This window comes from Myotis davidii, unplaced genomic scaffold, assembly GCF_000327345.1.
Source record: "Myotis davidii unplaced genomic scaffold, ASM32734v1 scaffold402, whole genome shotgun sequence".
Classification (NCBI taxonomy): Eukaryota; Metazoa; Chordata; class Mammalia; order Chiroptera; family Vespertilionidae; genus Myotis; species Myotis davidii.
Genome location: NW_006293393.1, coordinates 839,805 through 856,306, shown reverse-complemented (window position 1 = coordinate 856,306; position 16,502 = coordinate 839,805). Strand labels below are relative to the sequence as shown.

General features: G+C 48.8%; 1 protein-coding gene across 1 annotated transcript in view; it reads left to right on the top strand.

Moving 5' to 3' along the window:
• PPM1H (protein phosphatase, Mg2+/Mn2+ dependent 1H) overlaps positions 1 to 16,502 on the top strand; it is a gene marked incomplete at its 5' end in the record, with an annotated part of 267,569 nt that overhangs the window by 182,955 nt on the left and 68,112 nt on the right. The window contains one exon of the mRNA XM_015566131.1: positions 509 to 593. Within this exon, the coding sequence (XP_015421617.1) occupies positions 509 to 593 (85 nt within the window). The remainder of the gene's footprint in view (positions 1 to 508; positions 594 to 16,502) is intronic.

Here is a 16,502-nt window from a genome sequence, read left to right as displayed (position 1 = left end):
GAAGAAATTGTTTTCCAGCTGTATTAGGAAAGTTCTGGAATAAAATTACAACAACATACCAGAAAATCTAGGCTAAAAAACTAAACATTTTATTTTATATCAGGGGTGGGCAAACTTTTTGACTCGAGGGCCACAATGGGTTCTTAAACTGGAATGGAGGGCCGGAACAAAAGCATGGGTGGAGTGTTTGTGTGAACTAATATAAATTCAAAGTAAACATCATTACATAAAAGGGTACGGTCTTTTTTTTTTTTTTAGTTTTATTCATTTCAAACGGGCCAGATCCAGCCCGCGGGCCGTAGTTTGCCCACGGCTGCTCTGTCCACTGAGCCAAACCGATTAGGACAAGTGTATGCAGTTGAGTTGGTCACGGGGACCGTTGCCCTGGGGGTTGGAGGACAGAGCCTCCCGTTGGCATTCGATGTGTGTTCTCAGCCAAGCTGGGAGTGAACACAGAACTGGGGCTCCTCGGAGACTGGCTGCTGATCATGCGTTTTCACCGTTTCAGGGCCATCATCGTCAGGAATGGAGAAATCATCCCCATGTCTTCGGAATTCACCCCCGAGACGGAGCGCCAGCGACTCCAGTACCTGGTAAGAGCCCCGTGGGTCTGGCAGAGCGCGCTGGCATCGGGGAGGGGGGCGGCATCCGGGCTGTTGGGAGGAACACGTTGCTCCTGACATGGGAGCGGGCCCGCAGCAGACGAACGACATATGGTACGAGCTCCCCCACACACACCTTCCGATCACACATCCTGCTCCGTGTGTGACGACACACCCCACCTCCGTGAATGTATTATTGCGGCTGATTTTCTCCCATCTGTGGCCAGACGCATGCTCTGTTTCTTCTTCCCCCCTCCACGCGCCCCCCCTCCCCCCAGAGGACTAAACCTTTATAAAGCGTGATCACATTGAAATAAGTAACATAGCTTAGTCATTGGAAACCAGTTTTTTTATTTTAAAAGGTAGGAAGTACTAGGATGCTTTTGATTGAAACTCTCAGAAACCCCTATGTCAGTGTGTAAACAGTGAGGGTCTGTGTGTTTACAGTGTTCGGCGTTTGGACGGCCCCCAGCGTTGGTGACCGAGTGGCTCAGTATTTCACCGAGGACGTGATTTCCCCTCTCCCTGCGCCAGCCTCGAACCTGGCTTTTTGTCAGGATGGTGGCAGTTGGGATGCAGCCACTCAGGGTGTCCCTCAGGGGCAGGAGTGGCCCAGAGGAGGTTAAAGGGTTACCTTGCACCACAAGCCACTGATAGACAGGAGAGCCGTGCTCTGCTTCCCTTCATGGGCTGGTAGGTGCAATATGAAGTGCGGTGTTGAGGAGCGCAGACGCCTTCTTCCTGGGCCTGCCGCTCACTTTAATTTAAACCGAGGGGCTCGGCCCGAATCCCGTGGTGAGGAGGACGGCAGCCCGAGGTCCTGCTGACTCACCACTCACGCCACGCCCCGATGCGAGGTCTCCGGGCTCCTCTGGGGCAGATGCAGTGCCAGAAAACGTTTCTACCCTGAACATAAATTCTTGTAGATCACTGTGTTTGGGGTGAAGTGATGAGAGGGCTGGAGGAGAGGGGGCTGTTTGGTTTTTCAGAGCTTGAGAATTTTTGCTTCATTTGGAGATTTGAGTTTTCACGTTCCTGTCCTCAATGACAGGGGCAGGGGCAGGGGTTAGCCCCTCAGTTCAGTGACTTTGCTCGTCCTCCTAGGTTACTTTTGGTGGGGCGCCTTTGGGGACTCACTGTGCGAATAGTTTTGTGGATGAAGTATTTCCTTGGCAGCTGGCTTTCTTTTAGGAGAACATGACCCTCTGCTCTTAGATAAGAATTGATCCAGGCTCCTCAAAAAGGACTTTGTTTGCGTCTCGGCATTTCAGCAGGTGTGTGAGAGGCCAGGATTTCATTACTTTGTTCAATTGACAGTTTCCCTCAATTTTCTCGTCTGTCCTTTTCTTTGTTTTACTCAATAAGTAAGCTCTTTTGCTTTGGGCAGCTACCTGGCACATAAAACAGCTGGCATTTCTTCCCTCTTTACCAGCGATGCTTTTCTAATCTTCCTGTTGTTTCCAAGCAGATGCACTGCTCCCAGGAGCCCAGACCTTAGAGCCCTTCATCTTCTATGCAGGCTGAGCAGGCGGGGTCCTGCAGCATCCACGGGGGTCTTCATTCTGGTCCCAGCTCTGGCACTGGCCAGTTGGGTAGCCTTGTACGAGTCTCAACATTTTCAGACCTCGAAGTGTCACTTAGAAAATGGAGAACTAGATCAGAGGGTCTTCCAGGCAGAGTTCACACCCACTGGCCTCCTTGCCATCTCTCTGGTGTCCTCCAGTCCGTCTTCCCCAAGCCACACATGTGGTCTAATCACGGCCCTCCTCACTCCCCCCTAAAAACCTTTGGCTTCCCGTCGCGCACAGAATGCAGGCCTCCCTTGGCAGACCCACAGTCCTCGTCCCCACCCTTCTCTCCAGCATCATCCCACGGCTACCCCCGCCAACGCCATCGTGCCCAGGCGTCAGCACAGACAACTGTCTTCCATGGACAGGACACACCGTGATCTTTCCCACCTCCATGCCTTTGGAAATATGCACTGCCTAGATGACCCTTCTCCTCTTCTCTGCCAGGAAAACTCCTCCTCATTCTTTGAGACCCCAAAAGCAAATCTCCCTCCCTCCAGGAAGTGTCCCCTAACCCCCGGAGGTCAGTCCCCAGTGCTCATACAGCACTGTGTGCGCATATGGTATTGTATAGGCTTATTTTGCCTCCCCTTGCACACTGAGTCCTGGAGGACTGGCCCCTTACTTAGTCACCTCATACTGCCGGACCAATGTTACGGAAGTTACCAGGCGGCGGAACACAAAACAGCCAGGCACTCAGGAAGCACTGGTGCTGGCTCAGGGGAATCTTTACCCAAAGCTGAGCACTGAATGCGGCAGGGCTTTCCCTTTTATCCCCTAGTTTCTTTGTCTCCCAAATATGGGCCAGGCTTCTGGACTTTTCAAGGGCTTTTACAGCCCCTGTGACAGTTCTAAGGGGGGAAGTGAGATAGCGACCAAGACCCCATCTGGCACCGGCAGTCAGACCGTTGTGGGGCTGTGTATGGTTATAGCTCCTGTTAAGATAAGCATTCAGGGAAACAGGTTTTGCAAGGCTAGCTAGGGCACAAGTGGAAAGGGGGTTGGGGCTAGCAAGCATATGCATCGGAATGCAGGTTTGGGCGGGGCATGCAGGTGGGCAGGGGGGCAGGGAGCGGGGCTCAAGCTGCCTTCGCACCAGTACAGAGGAGGTACTGATGCGGGGCCTGTTGGCTGACTGACGTCTAGATCATGACCACACAGCACTTTCCCCTCCACCTTCCCCCAAAACCTATCTCAGCAGCACCCGTGCCTCCCAAGCCTTGACGGCAACATCTTCATCCCCTCCTTGCCCCTGAGTGGAACCTAGTTCCTGTTTTCCTGTTAGAAGCCATGGGTAATAATTCCAGGTTAACTTTTTAAATTTTGAAATAATTTCACACTTTCATGTTACAAGAATGAAAAACTCAAAACGTTGACTTTTGAGGAGGGATCGGAATGCTGACGTGTTTCAGATGCCTGAGTATCAGCCGTCTATTTTGGGATGGCTTCAGCTCTCAGCTTTGTCACGCAGCTAGGCTGTGATTTCAGCCAGGCCCCTTTCCAAGCCCGGCTCCACCGTCTGCACCGGGTGTAGAAAACCTCAGCAGGCAGGTGCATGGGTTAACTGAAACAACACAGGCAGATGCTTTTGTGGAACCCAGTACCCGTTTGCTACTGTTTGATGCATCAAAGTCTTGACACTTCAAATCCTACTGACCCACAAACCACAGGAATATCTTTTCCTTCTTTTGCCTTAGTCATCACTCCTGGTGTTCCTGAGATTATTGTGTGTTTTGGAGTCACTCTTGAACAATTAGTGTGGACATCATTGGTTCCCAGACCCGAGCCTAATGTCTGAATTTCTGAAAGGGAAGCACACTGTCTCCATTCTCTTTAATCCTTGCTCCTAAACCAGGTAGGTTTCTCTGTAAAACTCTTCTCCCCCGACGACAGGAGTGTGAGTGAATAGGACATGAAATACCCTGGTTTTCCAGTGTCGTCTTCTGTAGGAGTCTAAGAATGTACGCTTTGAAATGAACAAAGCCAGTGGTGATAGTCACGTGACCGGCGATGTGCATCTTTGCGAAGTATTTGAATTAGGGGATTTATAGCATACGATAACCTTGTGGTGAGATCTTTATAGTAGCCGAAACCGGTTTGGCTCAGTGGATAGAGCGTCGGCCTGCGGACTGAAAGGTCCCAGGTTTGATTCCGGTCAAGGGCATGTACCTTGGTTGCGGGCACATCCCCAGTGGGGAGTGTGCAGGAGGCAGCTGGTCGATGTTTCTCTCTCATCGATGTTTCTAACTCTATCTCTCTCCTTTCCTCTCTGTGAAAACTCAATAAAATATATTTTTAAAAAAAAAGAAAGAAAAAAAGATCTTTATAGTAAAGTATTGAGAAAACTAGGATGTTTTTAGGGTAAAATCTTGGAAATGATATCAGTGTGACCTGGACTTCTCTCAGCCCAGCCCCAACCTGGGCTGTGTGACCTCAAGTCCCCGACTTGGGATCTCTGCATCTCCTTTTCTCCTCAGTGGGATCATGGGATACTTCTCATGAGATAGTCATCATATGTTCTGAAATTGATAGGAGAAGTAATCCCATGGTAATATTAAATATACTATCTGTAATAATAAAAGTGTAATATGCTAATTAGACTAGATGTCCTTCCGGATGACCTTCCCGATGAAGCTGGGGCTGCGAGGGAAGCCCGGCTCCTGGGTGCAGGAGGGAAGCCTGGGTCCCAGGTGCCAGAGGGAAACCGGTGCCAGCAGCCAGGAGAAGGAAGGCCGACTCTTGCATGAATTTCATGCATTGGGCATCTAGTATATCTTATAATTGTGAGTGCACCGAATTCTACCCAATTCATTTTTTTGGAAACATTTTCCTGGAACTAATTGTGAAGCAGTTTAGTGTAATGATAGTTGTACCCTTTTCACGACTTAAACAAGTTAGTACATAGCTGGGGAGTTAACAGTGTAGTCTTTATTCTTAGGTCAAATTAAATTTTATTTTTACGAGGTGTGAAGAAACACTGACGATAGAATTATTAAAACTTCTAGGCCCTTCGAGACTTGGTTTGAGCAGCTGCCTGCAGTCCCAGGGCTGTTTGACTAGTAGAAATGGTTAATGATTTTTCTTGGAGGGAGAGAGGGCTTGGAGCCCTTGGTACTCGGACCAGTTGGATCCGTGTGGCAGAGGAATGTCCTTGGAATGCACGGTCTGGATGTGGGGGATTATGGAGCTGGAAGCAGATTACAGGATGATGGATGCGGCAGGCACGCTCATTGTGTTCCGTCTCGCATGCTGACCTCGAGGGCCCTTCCTGCATCTCCCAGTGTAATGTGAACTCTGCTCCGTAGATTCCTGGGCCGGTGATTAATCAAGCAGGCTTGTGGGTTTGACGTGTTCACACAGAATGTGGCAGGTGTGTGATGAAGGGGCCAGGCTATGACTTCTGCCCCCGCAGCTGGGGAGGGCTGATGATCCCAGAGTCATGAATAAGCCTTGCTCTTCTGCGGGGCTTTATTTTTATTAATGTTTCCCGGGTGATTGAAATGAAACATTAAGGGGTCCAGAAAACTAGATAGAATGTGTGGGTGGAGTCAAGGCCCAGATAGGCGGGAATGGGGTCTGCTCCATAAGCATTTCTCAGCAGAGCTCACCGTAGGTGTGAGAGTGACGGCTCCCCTCCCCTTCTGCTGGGCATATTTTAAACTCTGATTTGATTACATTAAGATGTGCTGATACCATCAAACCTTCACATAGTGTACTTCTGTCCTTGTGGGTGCTCCAGCCCTGCAGCTGTTTTTCATCAAGGGCAGCATAAGGTAGAGATAAAGTGGGTTTCAAATACACATTTGATTTCACCCACGTGCAGTATTATCTGGGATGATTTCTTGTGATGTCCTTGGACCTGCTCCAGCCTCCTACACCGAGTCTGCCCCAGCCTCCTACTGAGTCTGGTTCTTTTGTCGGCCAATTGATTCCCTAGTGCTGGGCTCAGCTAGGTTTCAGAGTTATCTTCCAAAAAGTATACTCCTTCCTTGAGCCTGAGCTTGCTTTTAAGACAGGAGACTATAGCCCAACCAGCATGGCTCAGCGGTTGAGCATTGACCTATGAACGAGGAGATCACAGTTCAATTCCCAGTCAGGGCACATGCCCAGGTTGCGGGCTTGATCCCCAGTGTGGGGCATGCAGGAGGCAGCCGATCAAGGATTCTTTCTCATCATTGATGTTTCTATCTCTCTCTCTCCCTCTCCCTTCCTCTCTGAAATCAATTTAAAAAAAATTATATACACACACACACACACACACACACATACATACATACATATATTGGTAGCCCTGCACACAAATCCACGTGCCAGCAGCTCTCTGCAGGGCCTGGCTGTTCTGTGCCCCGGCCTGGCCAGAGGCCCATCTGCGGCCAGCAAGGGATGCTTGCCTCATCGCCACAGCGACAAAGCAAGCATTCTGCCAGGCCGCTCACGCTGCCTGCTCTCAGCGGCCACCCCCGCCCCTGGGACTGGGGGATTCCGGCGGGGCTGAGATGACTGGACGCTGCCATCTTGTGGCTATGGGCGCTGCCATCTTTGTGACAGAGTGACAATTAATTTGCATATTACCCTTTTATTAGATATATTTTTTAAAAGATAGGAGGCTATAACGGGAGAATGAAGTATGCTAATGAGTAAATGCGATAGATCTGCCACCTCGACATCACACCTGACCTTGAAGAGCAGGTGGTCACGTCTGATTCAGAAGCAGCTTCACCATTGCTTTGCTCTGCTCGATGATTGAGTCATGGAAAATATCACTCCAATCCCCATTGAACTCCCTTTCACAAAACTGCACGTGAGTTTCAAAATGTCCAATGGGAAGAATGGCAGGCCACAGTAGCTGACATTCCTCATATTGACTGTAGATCCCATTGATCACACAGGTTTCACCAAGAAGCTAGGCGTTCTTAAAGCTCCAATGGGCACTTCCCAGGCATTTGGAGGTGCAGCTTCCATTCGGCTGCCCCGGGAGCCCTGCCTGGCTCAGGGGAGACTCAGACATTCACCTGATCATTGAACCCCACCACTTCCGGAGCCCTGATTTTGAAAATGAGTATAAAGGGACGTTTTGTTTATTCCAGGTTGGGGTGAGTCAGAGACTTGATGCCGAGGCATTATCAACCTACTATGTAGACCTAAGAAGGTACATTCCATATGGAAGAACACAATCATCATGAGAATGTATCCCTAAATTTTCTTCTTTAAAAATAAGTTCATCTTTTTTGCACAGTAGCTACCCACATACACTGTTTAGACTCTCTAAAACCCCCTGTGCCCCTACCCAACATTCTGAATGAAAAGTTGGACACATAAAGTCAGAGCCATCTGTCCACAGGGTTCCTTAAGAATAGCCTGGGTGTAAAGAAGCAAGATAATATCATGCCCGCTTTAAATAAGGTCAAGTTCATTCTGCTTTGAGAGGTAGGTGGGATTCACTGAGGCTTTTTAGGGCAAACACTTAACTGGCTATCACCTATTTTCTGTGCCTCAGTGAATTATTAATTTATTTTGTTATTTATTAAATAACAAATCCTACTGGCCCACAAATAGATGAATTTGTGGACGTACTACATTATTTTGTTATTGCTGGAGTACCCACAAGCAACTAATATAAGTTGCTTCCTCTGTGACACAAGGTAATTGCAGGATCCTCACAGGATGGTGTGAGGATTAATGAGTCAATACTACAATATGTATAATGTGCTTACAACAGTGAATAGATCAGAGACCAAATAAAATCTCTTAGTTTTCAAATCTAACTATACAGGAAGGACTTTTCATGGCCATCCCGCCATTGGGACCACATCCGTGGCCTTTTCTACAGTGTCTCAGTCCATTTGCATATGCAGAGAGAGCCCAGACATGCAGGCATGTCCTTTTTTGTTGGCACCAGTCGTTCTTTCTTCAAATGAATGTCTTTCCTCCGATTTTAGTTAGAAGGAAAAAGCATTAGGCACATGAATATGGAAACCTTATATATTTGATGGAAATGAATAGTTTTTACCCCTTATTCTGTACATTAAACTGTGTAGAGTTGACAGATATAGGCACTTTTGTGTAACATGTCCATCTGAATACCAGCTTCCATGGGGGCTTCTTTATCATAAGGTAGAAATTTTACGATTTGAGTTATTTTAGGGGCATGGTCCTTCCCCCTGGTTGATCCCATGCAAAATTTAAACATGATGCTTTCTTGACATCCACATAAACCAGACAGAATTTCATCAGCATTCAGTTCTGTCATAGTTTATAGACACAAGCTTGGTTCTTATTATTTTGAGATTTTTAAGGACAAATTAAGACTGAGGAAATTCTCTAGGAAAGAGTCTGACCCGTGCATATTTAGATCTCAGCCATTTCACCTTTTCCTTCCTTCCTCCCTCCCTCCCTCCCTCCCTTCTTTCCTTCCTTCCCCAAACCAAAATACTCCGTCTCTGCCCTGTAAGCCAGGCAGGCAGCCTGGGCTCTGGAGGACCCGCCCGTGTGATGCTAGTGTGGCTGTTCATGGTCACCAGCGGTTTGGCTGATGTTATTAATTTCATTTCATCTGTGACCTTAGACTTTCTCTCATGATAAATCATCTTGAAATGGATGACTTCCAGTTCTCCTCTTATATAATCTGACGAGGTTTATTCCCCCTCAAGGGCAAGAAAGAGGATAAATTGCTTAATTGCTTTAAAGATTTGTGTTAAACACTGAAAACCCTCATTTTGATAACCTCTTGTCAAATATTGAGAGGCCTGAAGATTTAAAAAAATGAATGCAGATAAAAGTTTTCTAGCTAGAGGCCTTTACAAAATATTCCCTGTTACGGAATCTGCTCTCTCATTTAACACGAGTGTTTTTACTTTCCGTATTCTGCTGATGGGAGTGCAAATTGGGACAACTACTTTGAAAAAGGGTTTGGCAGTGACAGAAAGCTGGGCAGTCCACTCCTAGGTAGGTACCTAAGCGAGGTGTGTCCAGGCATCACCAGGAGACTAGAACGTGCACATGGCACTGTCTAGAACAGCCCAGACGGGCACAGCCCCAGGGCCCGGGGAGCAGGATGGGTGGGTACATGTGGCAATCAGGGGTGAATGCTGCGCAGCCCCCAAATGAACGCGCCGTAGTACACACGGTGACATGGATGAATCTCACAGGCCTCACGTCCAGCGAGGGGGGCTGCCCCTAGGGTTCCACAGGCAATAGAGCAGTGGTTCTCAACCTTCTGGCCCTTTAAATACAGTTCCTCATGTTGTGACCCAACCATAAAGTTATTTTCGTTGCTACTTCATAACTGTAATGTTGCTACTGTTATGAATCGTAATGTAAATATCTGATATGCAGGATGGTCTTAGGCGACCTCTGTGAAAGGGTCATTCGACCGCCAAAGGGTTCGCGACCCACAGGTTGAGAACCGCTGGAATAGAGAGCCGGCAACACCAGCCTGGGAGATAGGCTCGCGCTTCCCTTTGGGGGAGCCCCAGTGATCAGACAGGATCCTGACCCCAGGGTGCTGATAACGCTCTATTTGTTGATCTGGGTGCCAGTGCCATGACTGTGTTCAACTTGTGAAAATTCATCCACTTGTACATATATGATAGAGCACCTTACTGTATATATATTTTTTTCATTGAAAAGTATTTATAAAAAGTACTTTCACTGCATGTAGCTGTGTATTGCCCTCTGCAGGAAGGGCCCTCCTTGGTGCCCTGCAGGAGCCCAAGGTGAGTGGCAGACAGGTTACACTCCTGCCACCTCTGCCCCCCACACACCAGCCACTTCGTGCCTCCCTGCACCTGCTCCTGCTGCCCACGCCCCGGAGCCCTGGCTTGATCCACTCCTAGATCCTTTCAGGCTCCCTCCCCGTTCTTCGTCCCTTAACCCTGGGGTTATCTGCATTTCTCCTCAGTCTCCCCCACGGATGCACACATTCCTTTGGCTCGATATCCCCAGACCTGGGATAGTCTCCTCATTGGCCAACACCACTCACTGGCCAGCTGACAACAGGCATCAGGAATAAAAGTTATCAAAAGGAGGAAGCATTTTATGCTCCCCAGCAGGTAACTTGGAGTCCGCTCAGGACCCATCTTCACAATGTCCCCAGGAAGCCCGGTGCTCCGCCTCCTCCCATAACCTTAACACACCTCACTGTCTGGGGTCCGGGTACCTGCTTCCGCTCCCTGCCTCTTCCTGCCTTGCCAAGGTGCTCACAGCTCTTCCCCTGCCTGGAGGGTGGGGCTCAGGACCCTGTGCTGTGGAGGAGACAGACCTGGCTAGCTCCTCTCCAAAAGGTGTCGCCTCTTCCAGCCTGCTCCCCTCCTGTCTGCTCCAGCCCCTCCGCAACCCAGGCTCCCTCTAGGGTGGATGACGGGTTTTCTCACAGTGCGGTGTGCACTCCCTCTCCCCCGCCCCCCCAAGCTGGTTGCTGCCCAGGGCTAGAGAGGCCAGAGGCCAGAAGAAGACGTCCAATCCCCCAGCCCCAGCCCTGCTGTCCAGCCACTTCTTGGCACAGTGGGTACTCCAGCATCCTTTCCTGAGAGACGGTTCTTCTTGTATCTGGAAGCTTGTTCTCAGCTGCCCAGACCCTGAGTGACAGGACATGTCCTGCCCTCTGCTTAGCAACCCTGTGTTCTCCAGAGCCCTTAGGTCCCTGGGTGACCACCGGCCTTGGGTTTTGCCACGACAATGGTTCCCAAGCTCCTCCCAGATGCTGTGTGGCACACACATGACCCCAGGTGTACCTCCTCCCTGCCTCCCCCTCAGGAGCACGCTGTTAGTTTTCCTTGAGGGAAAGCCTCAAAACTTAGGATAAATAAATGGAGGTACAACAAGCGGTCCATTTTTTTCACTTGGGGCATGCCAGCACATTTTAAATTAGATTTTAGTATAAACCAATTTTCTAGATTTCTAGTTGGCATGCTTATTAGTAGAAAAGAGAAATAAAGATTATTTAGCTATTCTTGGGGTCATGAAATATCGTGGGATTTTAAATGGTATAATTGCAGCCCTAGCTGGTTTTGCTCAGTGGATAGAGCGTCAGCTTGCGGACTGAAGGGTCCTGGTTTGATTCTGGTCAAGGGCACATGCCCAGGTCGCAGGATCAATCCCCAGTAGGGGCGAGCAGGAGGCAGCCAATCAGTGATTCGCTCTCACCATTGATGTTTCTCTCCCTCTCCCTCCCTCTCTGAAATGAATAAAAATATATTTTACAAAATAATACTAGATAAATGGTATAACTGCATCCACTCACCCACACATGTGGTTTTACAGGAAGGAACTGCTCAAATTACAAAGTTACTTAAATCCAAAAGGTGGTCATGTGTGTCCAAGTTTGGTTTTATGTGTCTTGGACCTTAGTTTTAATGTTTTCAAAAGATTGAAAGCTGTGCTGTGTTATTCTGTAGCGTTTAAGTAATCACTCAGAGCAATTGTGTAAAGCAGGTTGAGATGTTCTGTATTTATTCTTTCAGCAAGTCCTTACTTAGAGAGCCTTTATTGCGTTAGGTCTGGGCCGGGCACTGGAGTGTAGCTAAGGTTTTAAAAGTAATAAACATTGTTTAAGTGTAGCTGCTATTACTTGCATCCAATGCAGATGTTGCTAACATACGTATATATGAATAGCATCATCAGAGAGGAAAAGAAACTATATCCAGCATATCAGCTAAATAAGGAATGTTGAGGAGAGTGTCCGGAGCTTTTACTTGCTCTCTTCTTGGATTTTCATCCCGTCAGAGTCCACATTTGTAATAGGCCAGCATCCCTATGAAATGTGCTTTGGGAAGAGGCCATAGTCACGTGGACATACTGGTGAGCTGCCCAGGTATGAGCAGTGGAGTAAAACATGCAGAAACTGTCCAGGAAGCTCACAAGTTTGGAATCAGTAAATCACTAGGTTTTATGGTAGAAAAGAACCTAACATACCCCTGCTTCCACACTTTACAGACCTTGAACTGTGCTTATGTTACTTACATTGAGTTAGAAGTGAAGTCACTTTCGACATTCAAGATCCCGAAACGCTGACTTGAGCGAGGTTTGCCACAGGGTAGACCAGCACAATGATTAACCTAACCAGCCACGTCACCGATGCTGGGTAGGCCTTGAGCGACGTTGGTGGGTTCCCAAATCGTGGGGCCACTCTGCTTCTGAGAACAAATGTCCCCGGGCCGGCCTGTTGGGAGGCAGCACACTTCTGTGTCCCCGCATTGGAGCCAGCCCACCCCCGCCCCCCCCGGCTGGCCCTTCCCAGTGACATTGGCTTTCCTTCAGATGATTGGAATAAGAAGAGGCAGCCAAGCTCCTCTCAGCAAATTTCTAAAACCAAGTTAAAAACCCCGGTTCTCAAAAAAAAAATTTTTTTTTAGTGTGTGTGTGTGTGTGTGTTTTTAAACAAAAGTAATTCATGTTCAATGGTAGAAATATTTGTGAATATGAGTAAGTTAAATAGAAAGCGTCCTAACATGTTATGATATTTTGATGAGTTTATGTACATATATCAACCCCATATGTATGTTGAACCCCTCCCCTCATTGTGCTGAATTTGGAGATGGGGCCTTTACAGAAGTAAGGAGGTTAAATGAGGTCACGAGAGTGGGGCCCTGATCTGACAGGGCTAGCATCCTGACATAGGGAGACCCAGAGAGCTGGATTCTCTCTCCATGAGAGCATAGGGGTGGGCCATGTGAGCATGCAGGGAGAAGGCGGCTGCCTGCAAACAAGGAAGAGAGCCCTCACCGGGCAGCCAATCTGCTGGCACCTCAATCTTGGACTTCCCAGCTTCCAGAACTGTGAGAGATAAGTCTTTATTGTTTAAACCCTCCATTATTTTGATATAACAGCTAAGCTTACGAGGACAGACCATATGTGTAAATTCTCTTAAGTATGGAGATGCATGAATAAGCAGAGTGCACTTTCCTCTGCAAACCAAAGTGTATGTCCCATTATATTTTAGCATCTCTTTTCATTAATCAGCCACCTGTTTTCTCTGCTTGTACTTAGCTCTTGAATTGTTGTTTTCTTTAACACCAGTAACGCCATCATGTCTGACAAATGCAACAGTCATGAGTATGGAAAGTGCTGGTAAAACGGGGCCTGTAGTTAGGATATGGATGGTGATATTTTAAAAATTGTAAAAATATGTCAGAGGTACCCATGGAATCACAGATTCTCTGGCAGGCCATGGCTGTGACAGGAACCGTATCATGCACCATGTGAGATGTGCTGTGGCAATTAGCAAGACAGGAAGAAAAATAACTAACGATAGAGAAATCTAAGGGGGTGGCATCGGTACCAGTGGGGGCTGAATATCACAGTATCCTCAGAGCTACGATGCCCTCTCTTCCCTTTCTGACACATCTGAAGCTGGGGTGTGTTGCAGTGGATTGCTGCTGTCAGCCAGATGGCAGGCATGCCCTGGGCGTCATCTCCTGGGCATGTGCAGACAGCTAAAGAGCAGCCCCAAACCTGCGGGGACGGGGGCCCAGCAGCTTAGAAGAAAGCCCTGCAGACAAAAGCGAAGCCCTCTGAACCGTTTGGGATCCAACTAACTGTGCGCAGGCAGGGCTGGGAGGCACGCATGAGACTTGCTCGGCCACATTCCCGAGGCCCAGTCAGAAGTAAGCTGGCTCTAGATCATTGCAAGGTGGACTTCAGAACTCCGCACCCCTGGCTGGAGGCTTGTGGTTCTTTTGTGGATTATTTAAGAAACGCTGCCTCGCCAACGCTCCCACGGAACACAGGCCACCATTGTGTGGAAAAGCACGGACGTGAATGATTCAGAGTTGACAGCTGATGCGCGCTGTTGGATTCTCCGTGTGATAAAGGTTTGGAAGACCTCAGCCAATACACTTCACTTGTGTATTCCTTTTCAAACATACACGATAGTGGTAGATAATAAAGGCTTGTCTGAGTCGAAAGGAGCTCTCTCACAAAGAAAAAAAGAAACGTTGGAAGTAGTAAGAAAGCGGTGTGCGCAGCTTAATTGGCAGCCTTCCCCCTCAGAGGTAATGAAACTCGGTGCCGCTAATCAAGGGCATCCAGCGTGTGTGCACTGAGCTGCCTTTGGTTATCATGGGAGACCCAGGCGGCTGCTGAGACCCTGAAAGGCTCTGCGTGGGAAGGGGCCGCAGGTGTCAGAGTGTTTAATTTAAGGCCCCTCGGCACCTGCTCACCCTCAGAGGCAGAGGTGAGGCGGCCCCTGCAGATGGCAGAGCTGCTGAGGAGTCCCAGCTACCCGCGGGCATCTGCCTGGCAGATCTGCCCGCAAGACTGGCCATGCACATGTATGCGGCGGGTGGCGTGAGGGTACCTGCGTACAGCACAGCAGAGCGCCCACTTCTTCTGCGATTAAGAGACAAAACGCCTGGAACTCTGTACATCACTCCTGTTAGTCACTGGGGTTGGTGAGGAAATATCCTTGGGAATGACCTTGGTATCTAACGTGTTTGCTGATCATATACAATACGTGTGTCGTGTACCTCTATTTATACACACACGTGCTCATTTATGTATAGTCGTCCCGGCGTCTGTAAGGGATTGGTTCCAGGACCACCACGTATGCTCCTGTCCCTTCTATAGAACAGCTTGGAACAATGTGTACAGTCGGCATCTGTGGCTACGGAGGGCCAACTGTACACATATATCTTACACAGAGATCTGTGTATATATGACATAGTTCCCATAAGCTCTCACACTCACCTCACACATTGTTTGATAGCCTGCTTTTTACAGATACAGCACCCCTTTCTGTGTCATTACATCGCCTCTGTGGCATCATTGTAAGTGACAGCCTAGAATTCTTTTGTGTGGATTTGCACTAATTTCTTTAATCACTCGTATGAATTTCTTCTAGTTAACTTGTGAAAGCATAATGTCAGGCCGTCTCTGTGGCCTCGCTGTGTGCAGAGCTGCACTGCTGCTAAGCTGGATCCTCACGGGGACCTCTTTGTGGTCTGACTTCGTGTGGTCTGGGCGCACCAAGATCACAGGCCTTTTGTCGGCCCCTTATTGTTTTCTGTAAATGTGTGTATGGGCAGGTTAAAGGGCCAGCAGAAGGGTTAGGATGGGGGCCTGGGGAGGACAGGAAGCGCAGCCTCTAGAACCACACAGGCCTGGCTAAGAGCCCAGGCTACGTGCCTTGGTTTCCTCGTGTGTAAATTGAGTCTATGGGAAAACCTTTAGGACGGCTGGGGTAGTAATACACAGCATTTCAAGTGTGTCTGTCCAGCTTGGGAGGGAGCGGGTGCGACAGAACACCACGCCAACACAGTCCCGGCATTCTGGGAGGTGATCAGGGCACGTAAGAGATGCTGCTCTTCATTGACGTTTTATGCCTCTGTTCCCCAGTTTTCGTGGGTGAACAAAATAGAGGAGGAAGAGCAGCATCTGCCCTGTACCCACAGCTGGCTGCACGGGCATGTGGCCTGCAGCTGCACAGGGCCCTGGGCTCGGCTTCCTGCTCTGCTGTCACGCTCTTGAATTCTTGATTTTGCACAGGGACTCCATATTTTCATTCTGCACTGGGCCCCTCGAATTACATAGCCAGTAAGGTGGTTGGGAGGGTGAAATGAGAACTCACAAAGCAGTTAGCATAGGACTCCGGATGTAATGGGGCTCAATAGTTATTCAGTGGATATGATTGTTTTCTTTTATGAATGGAGACAACCATGGTAAGTGCATTATAGAATCATCTCATCATTAAAATAGTATGAGATAAATACATAACTAATCTCGTCATACAGATTTTAAAAACTGAGGCTGAGAGATTAACCTCCGAAAATCACACAGCTTATAAGTGATAAATGCAGAGCTTAGATTCAAACCCAAGTCCATTTCCCCCAAAGCCCAAGCCATGGCCCTGCCCTATTAAATACTAGTCCCCTCTCTCCGTCCCTCCCAGGGACCCTCTGTGAAACCCAGTGTTAAGTGTCCTTGACCTCCATCAGTGGCCAAGCCAAGGTTTCAGAGCCCCTCAGAGGAGACCTAGAATTTCCGTCAGACCTGGGCGGGGCTTCAGCGTAAGGACAGGTCCCCTTCTCACCCTCAGGCCGGCCCTGCCTGCCACACACCAATCCTGCTCGGACTCGCTGGCTCCAGTTCGGTTATCTGGCCAAATCTGACCAGCCCGGTGACAACTCAGCTTGCCTCCTTTTATTCCTGATACGCTGGTGACGAACACCCCAGTAATACCCCCGAAACCCCTGCGGGCATCAGCGGGAGATCCACCCGTGTCAGGTCCTGGGAAAGATGTGGGAGGGGCCTGTTTCCAATGGGCTGAGGACGTGGCCATCTGGCCTGCTGCAGGGGTCCCTTGATTTCCTGCAGGGCCAGGCCATGATTTGCTCTG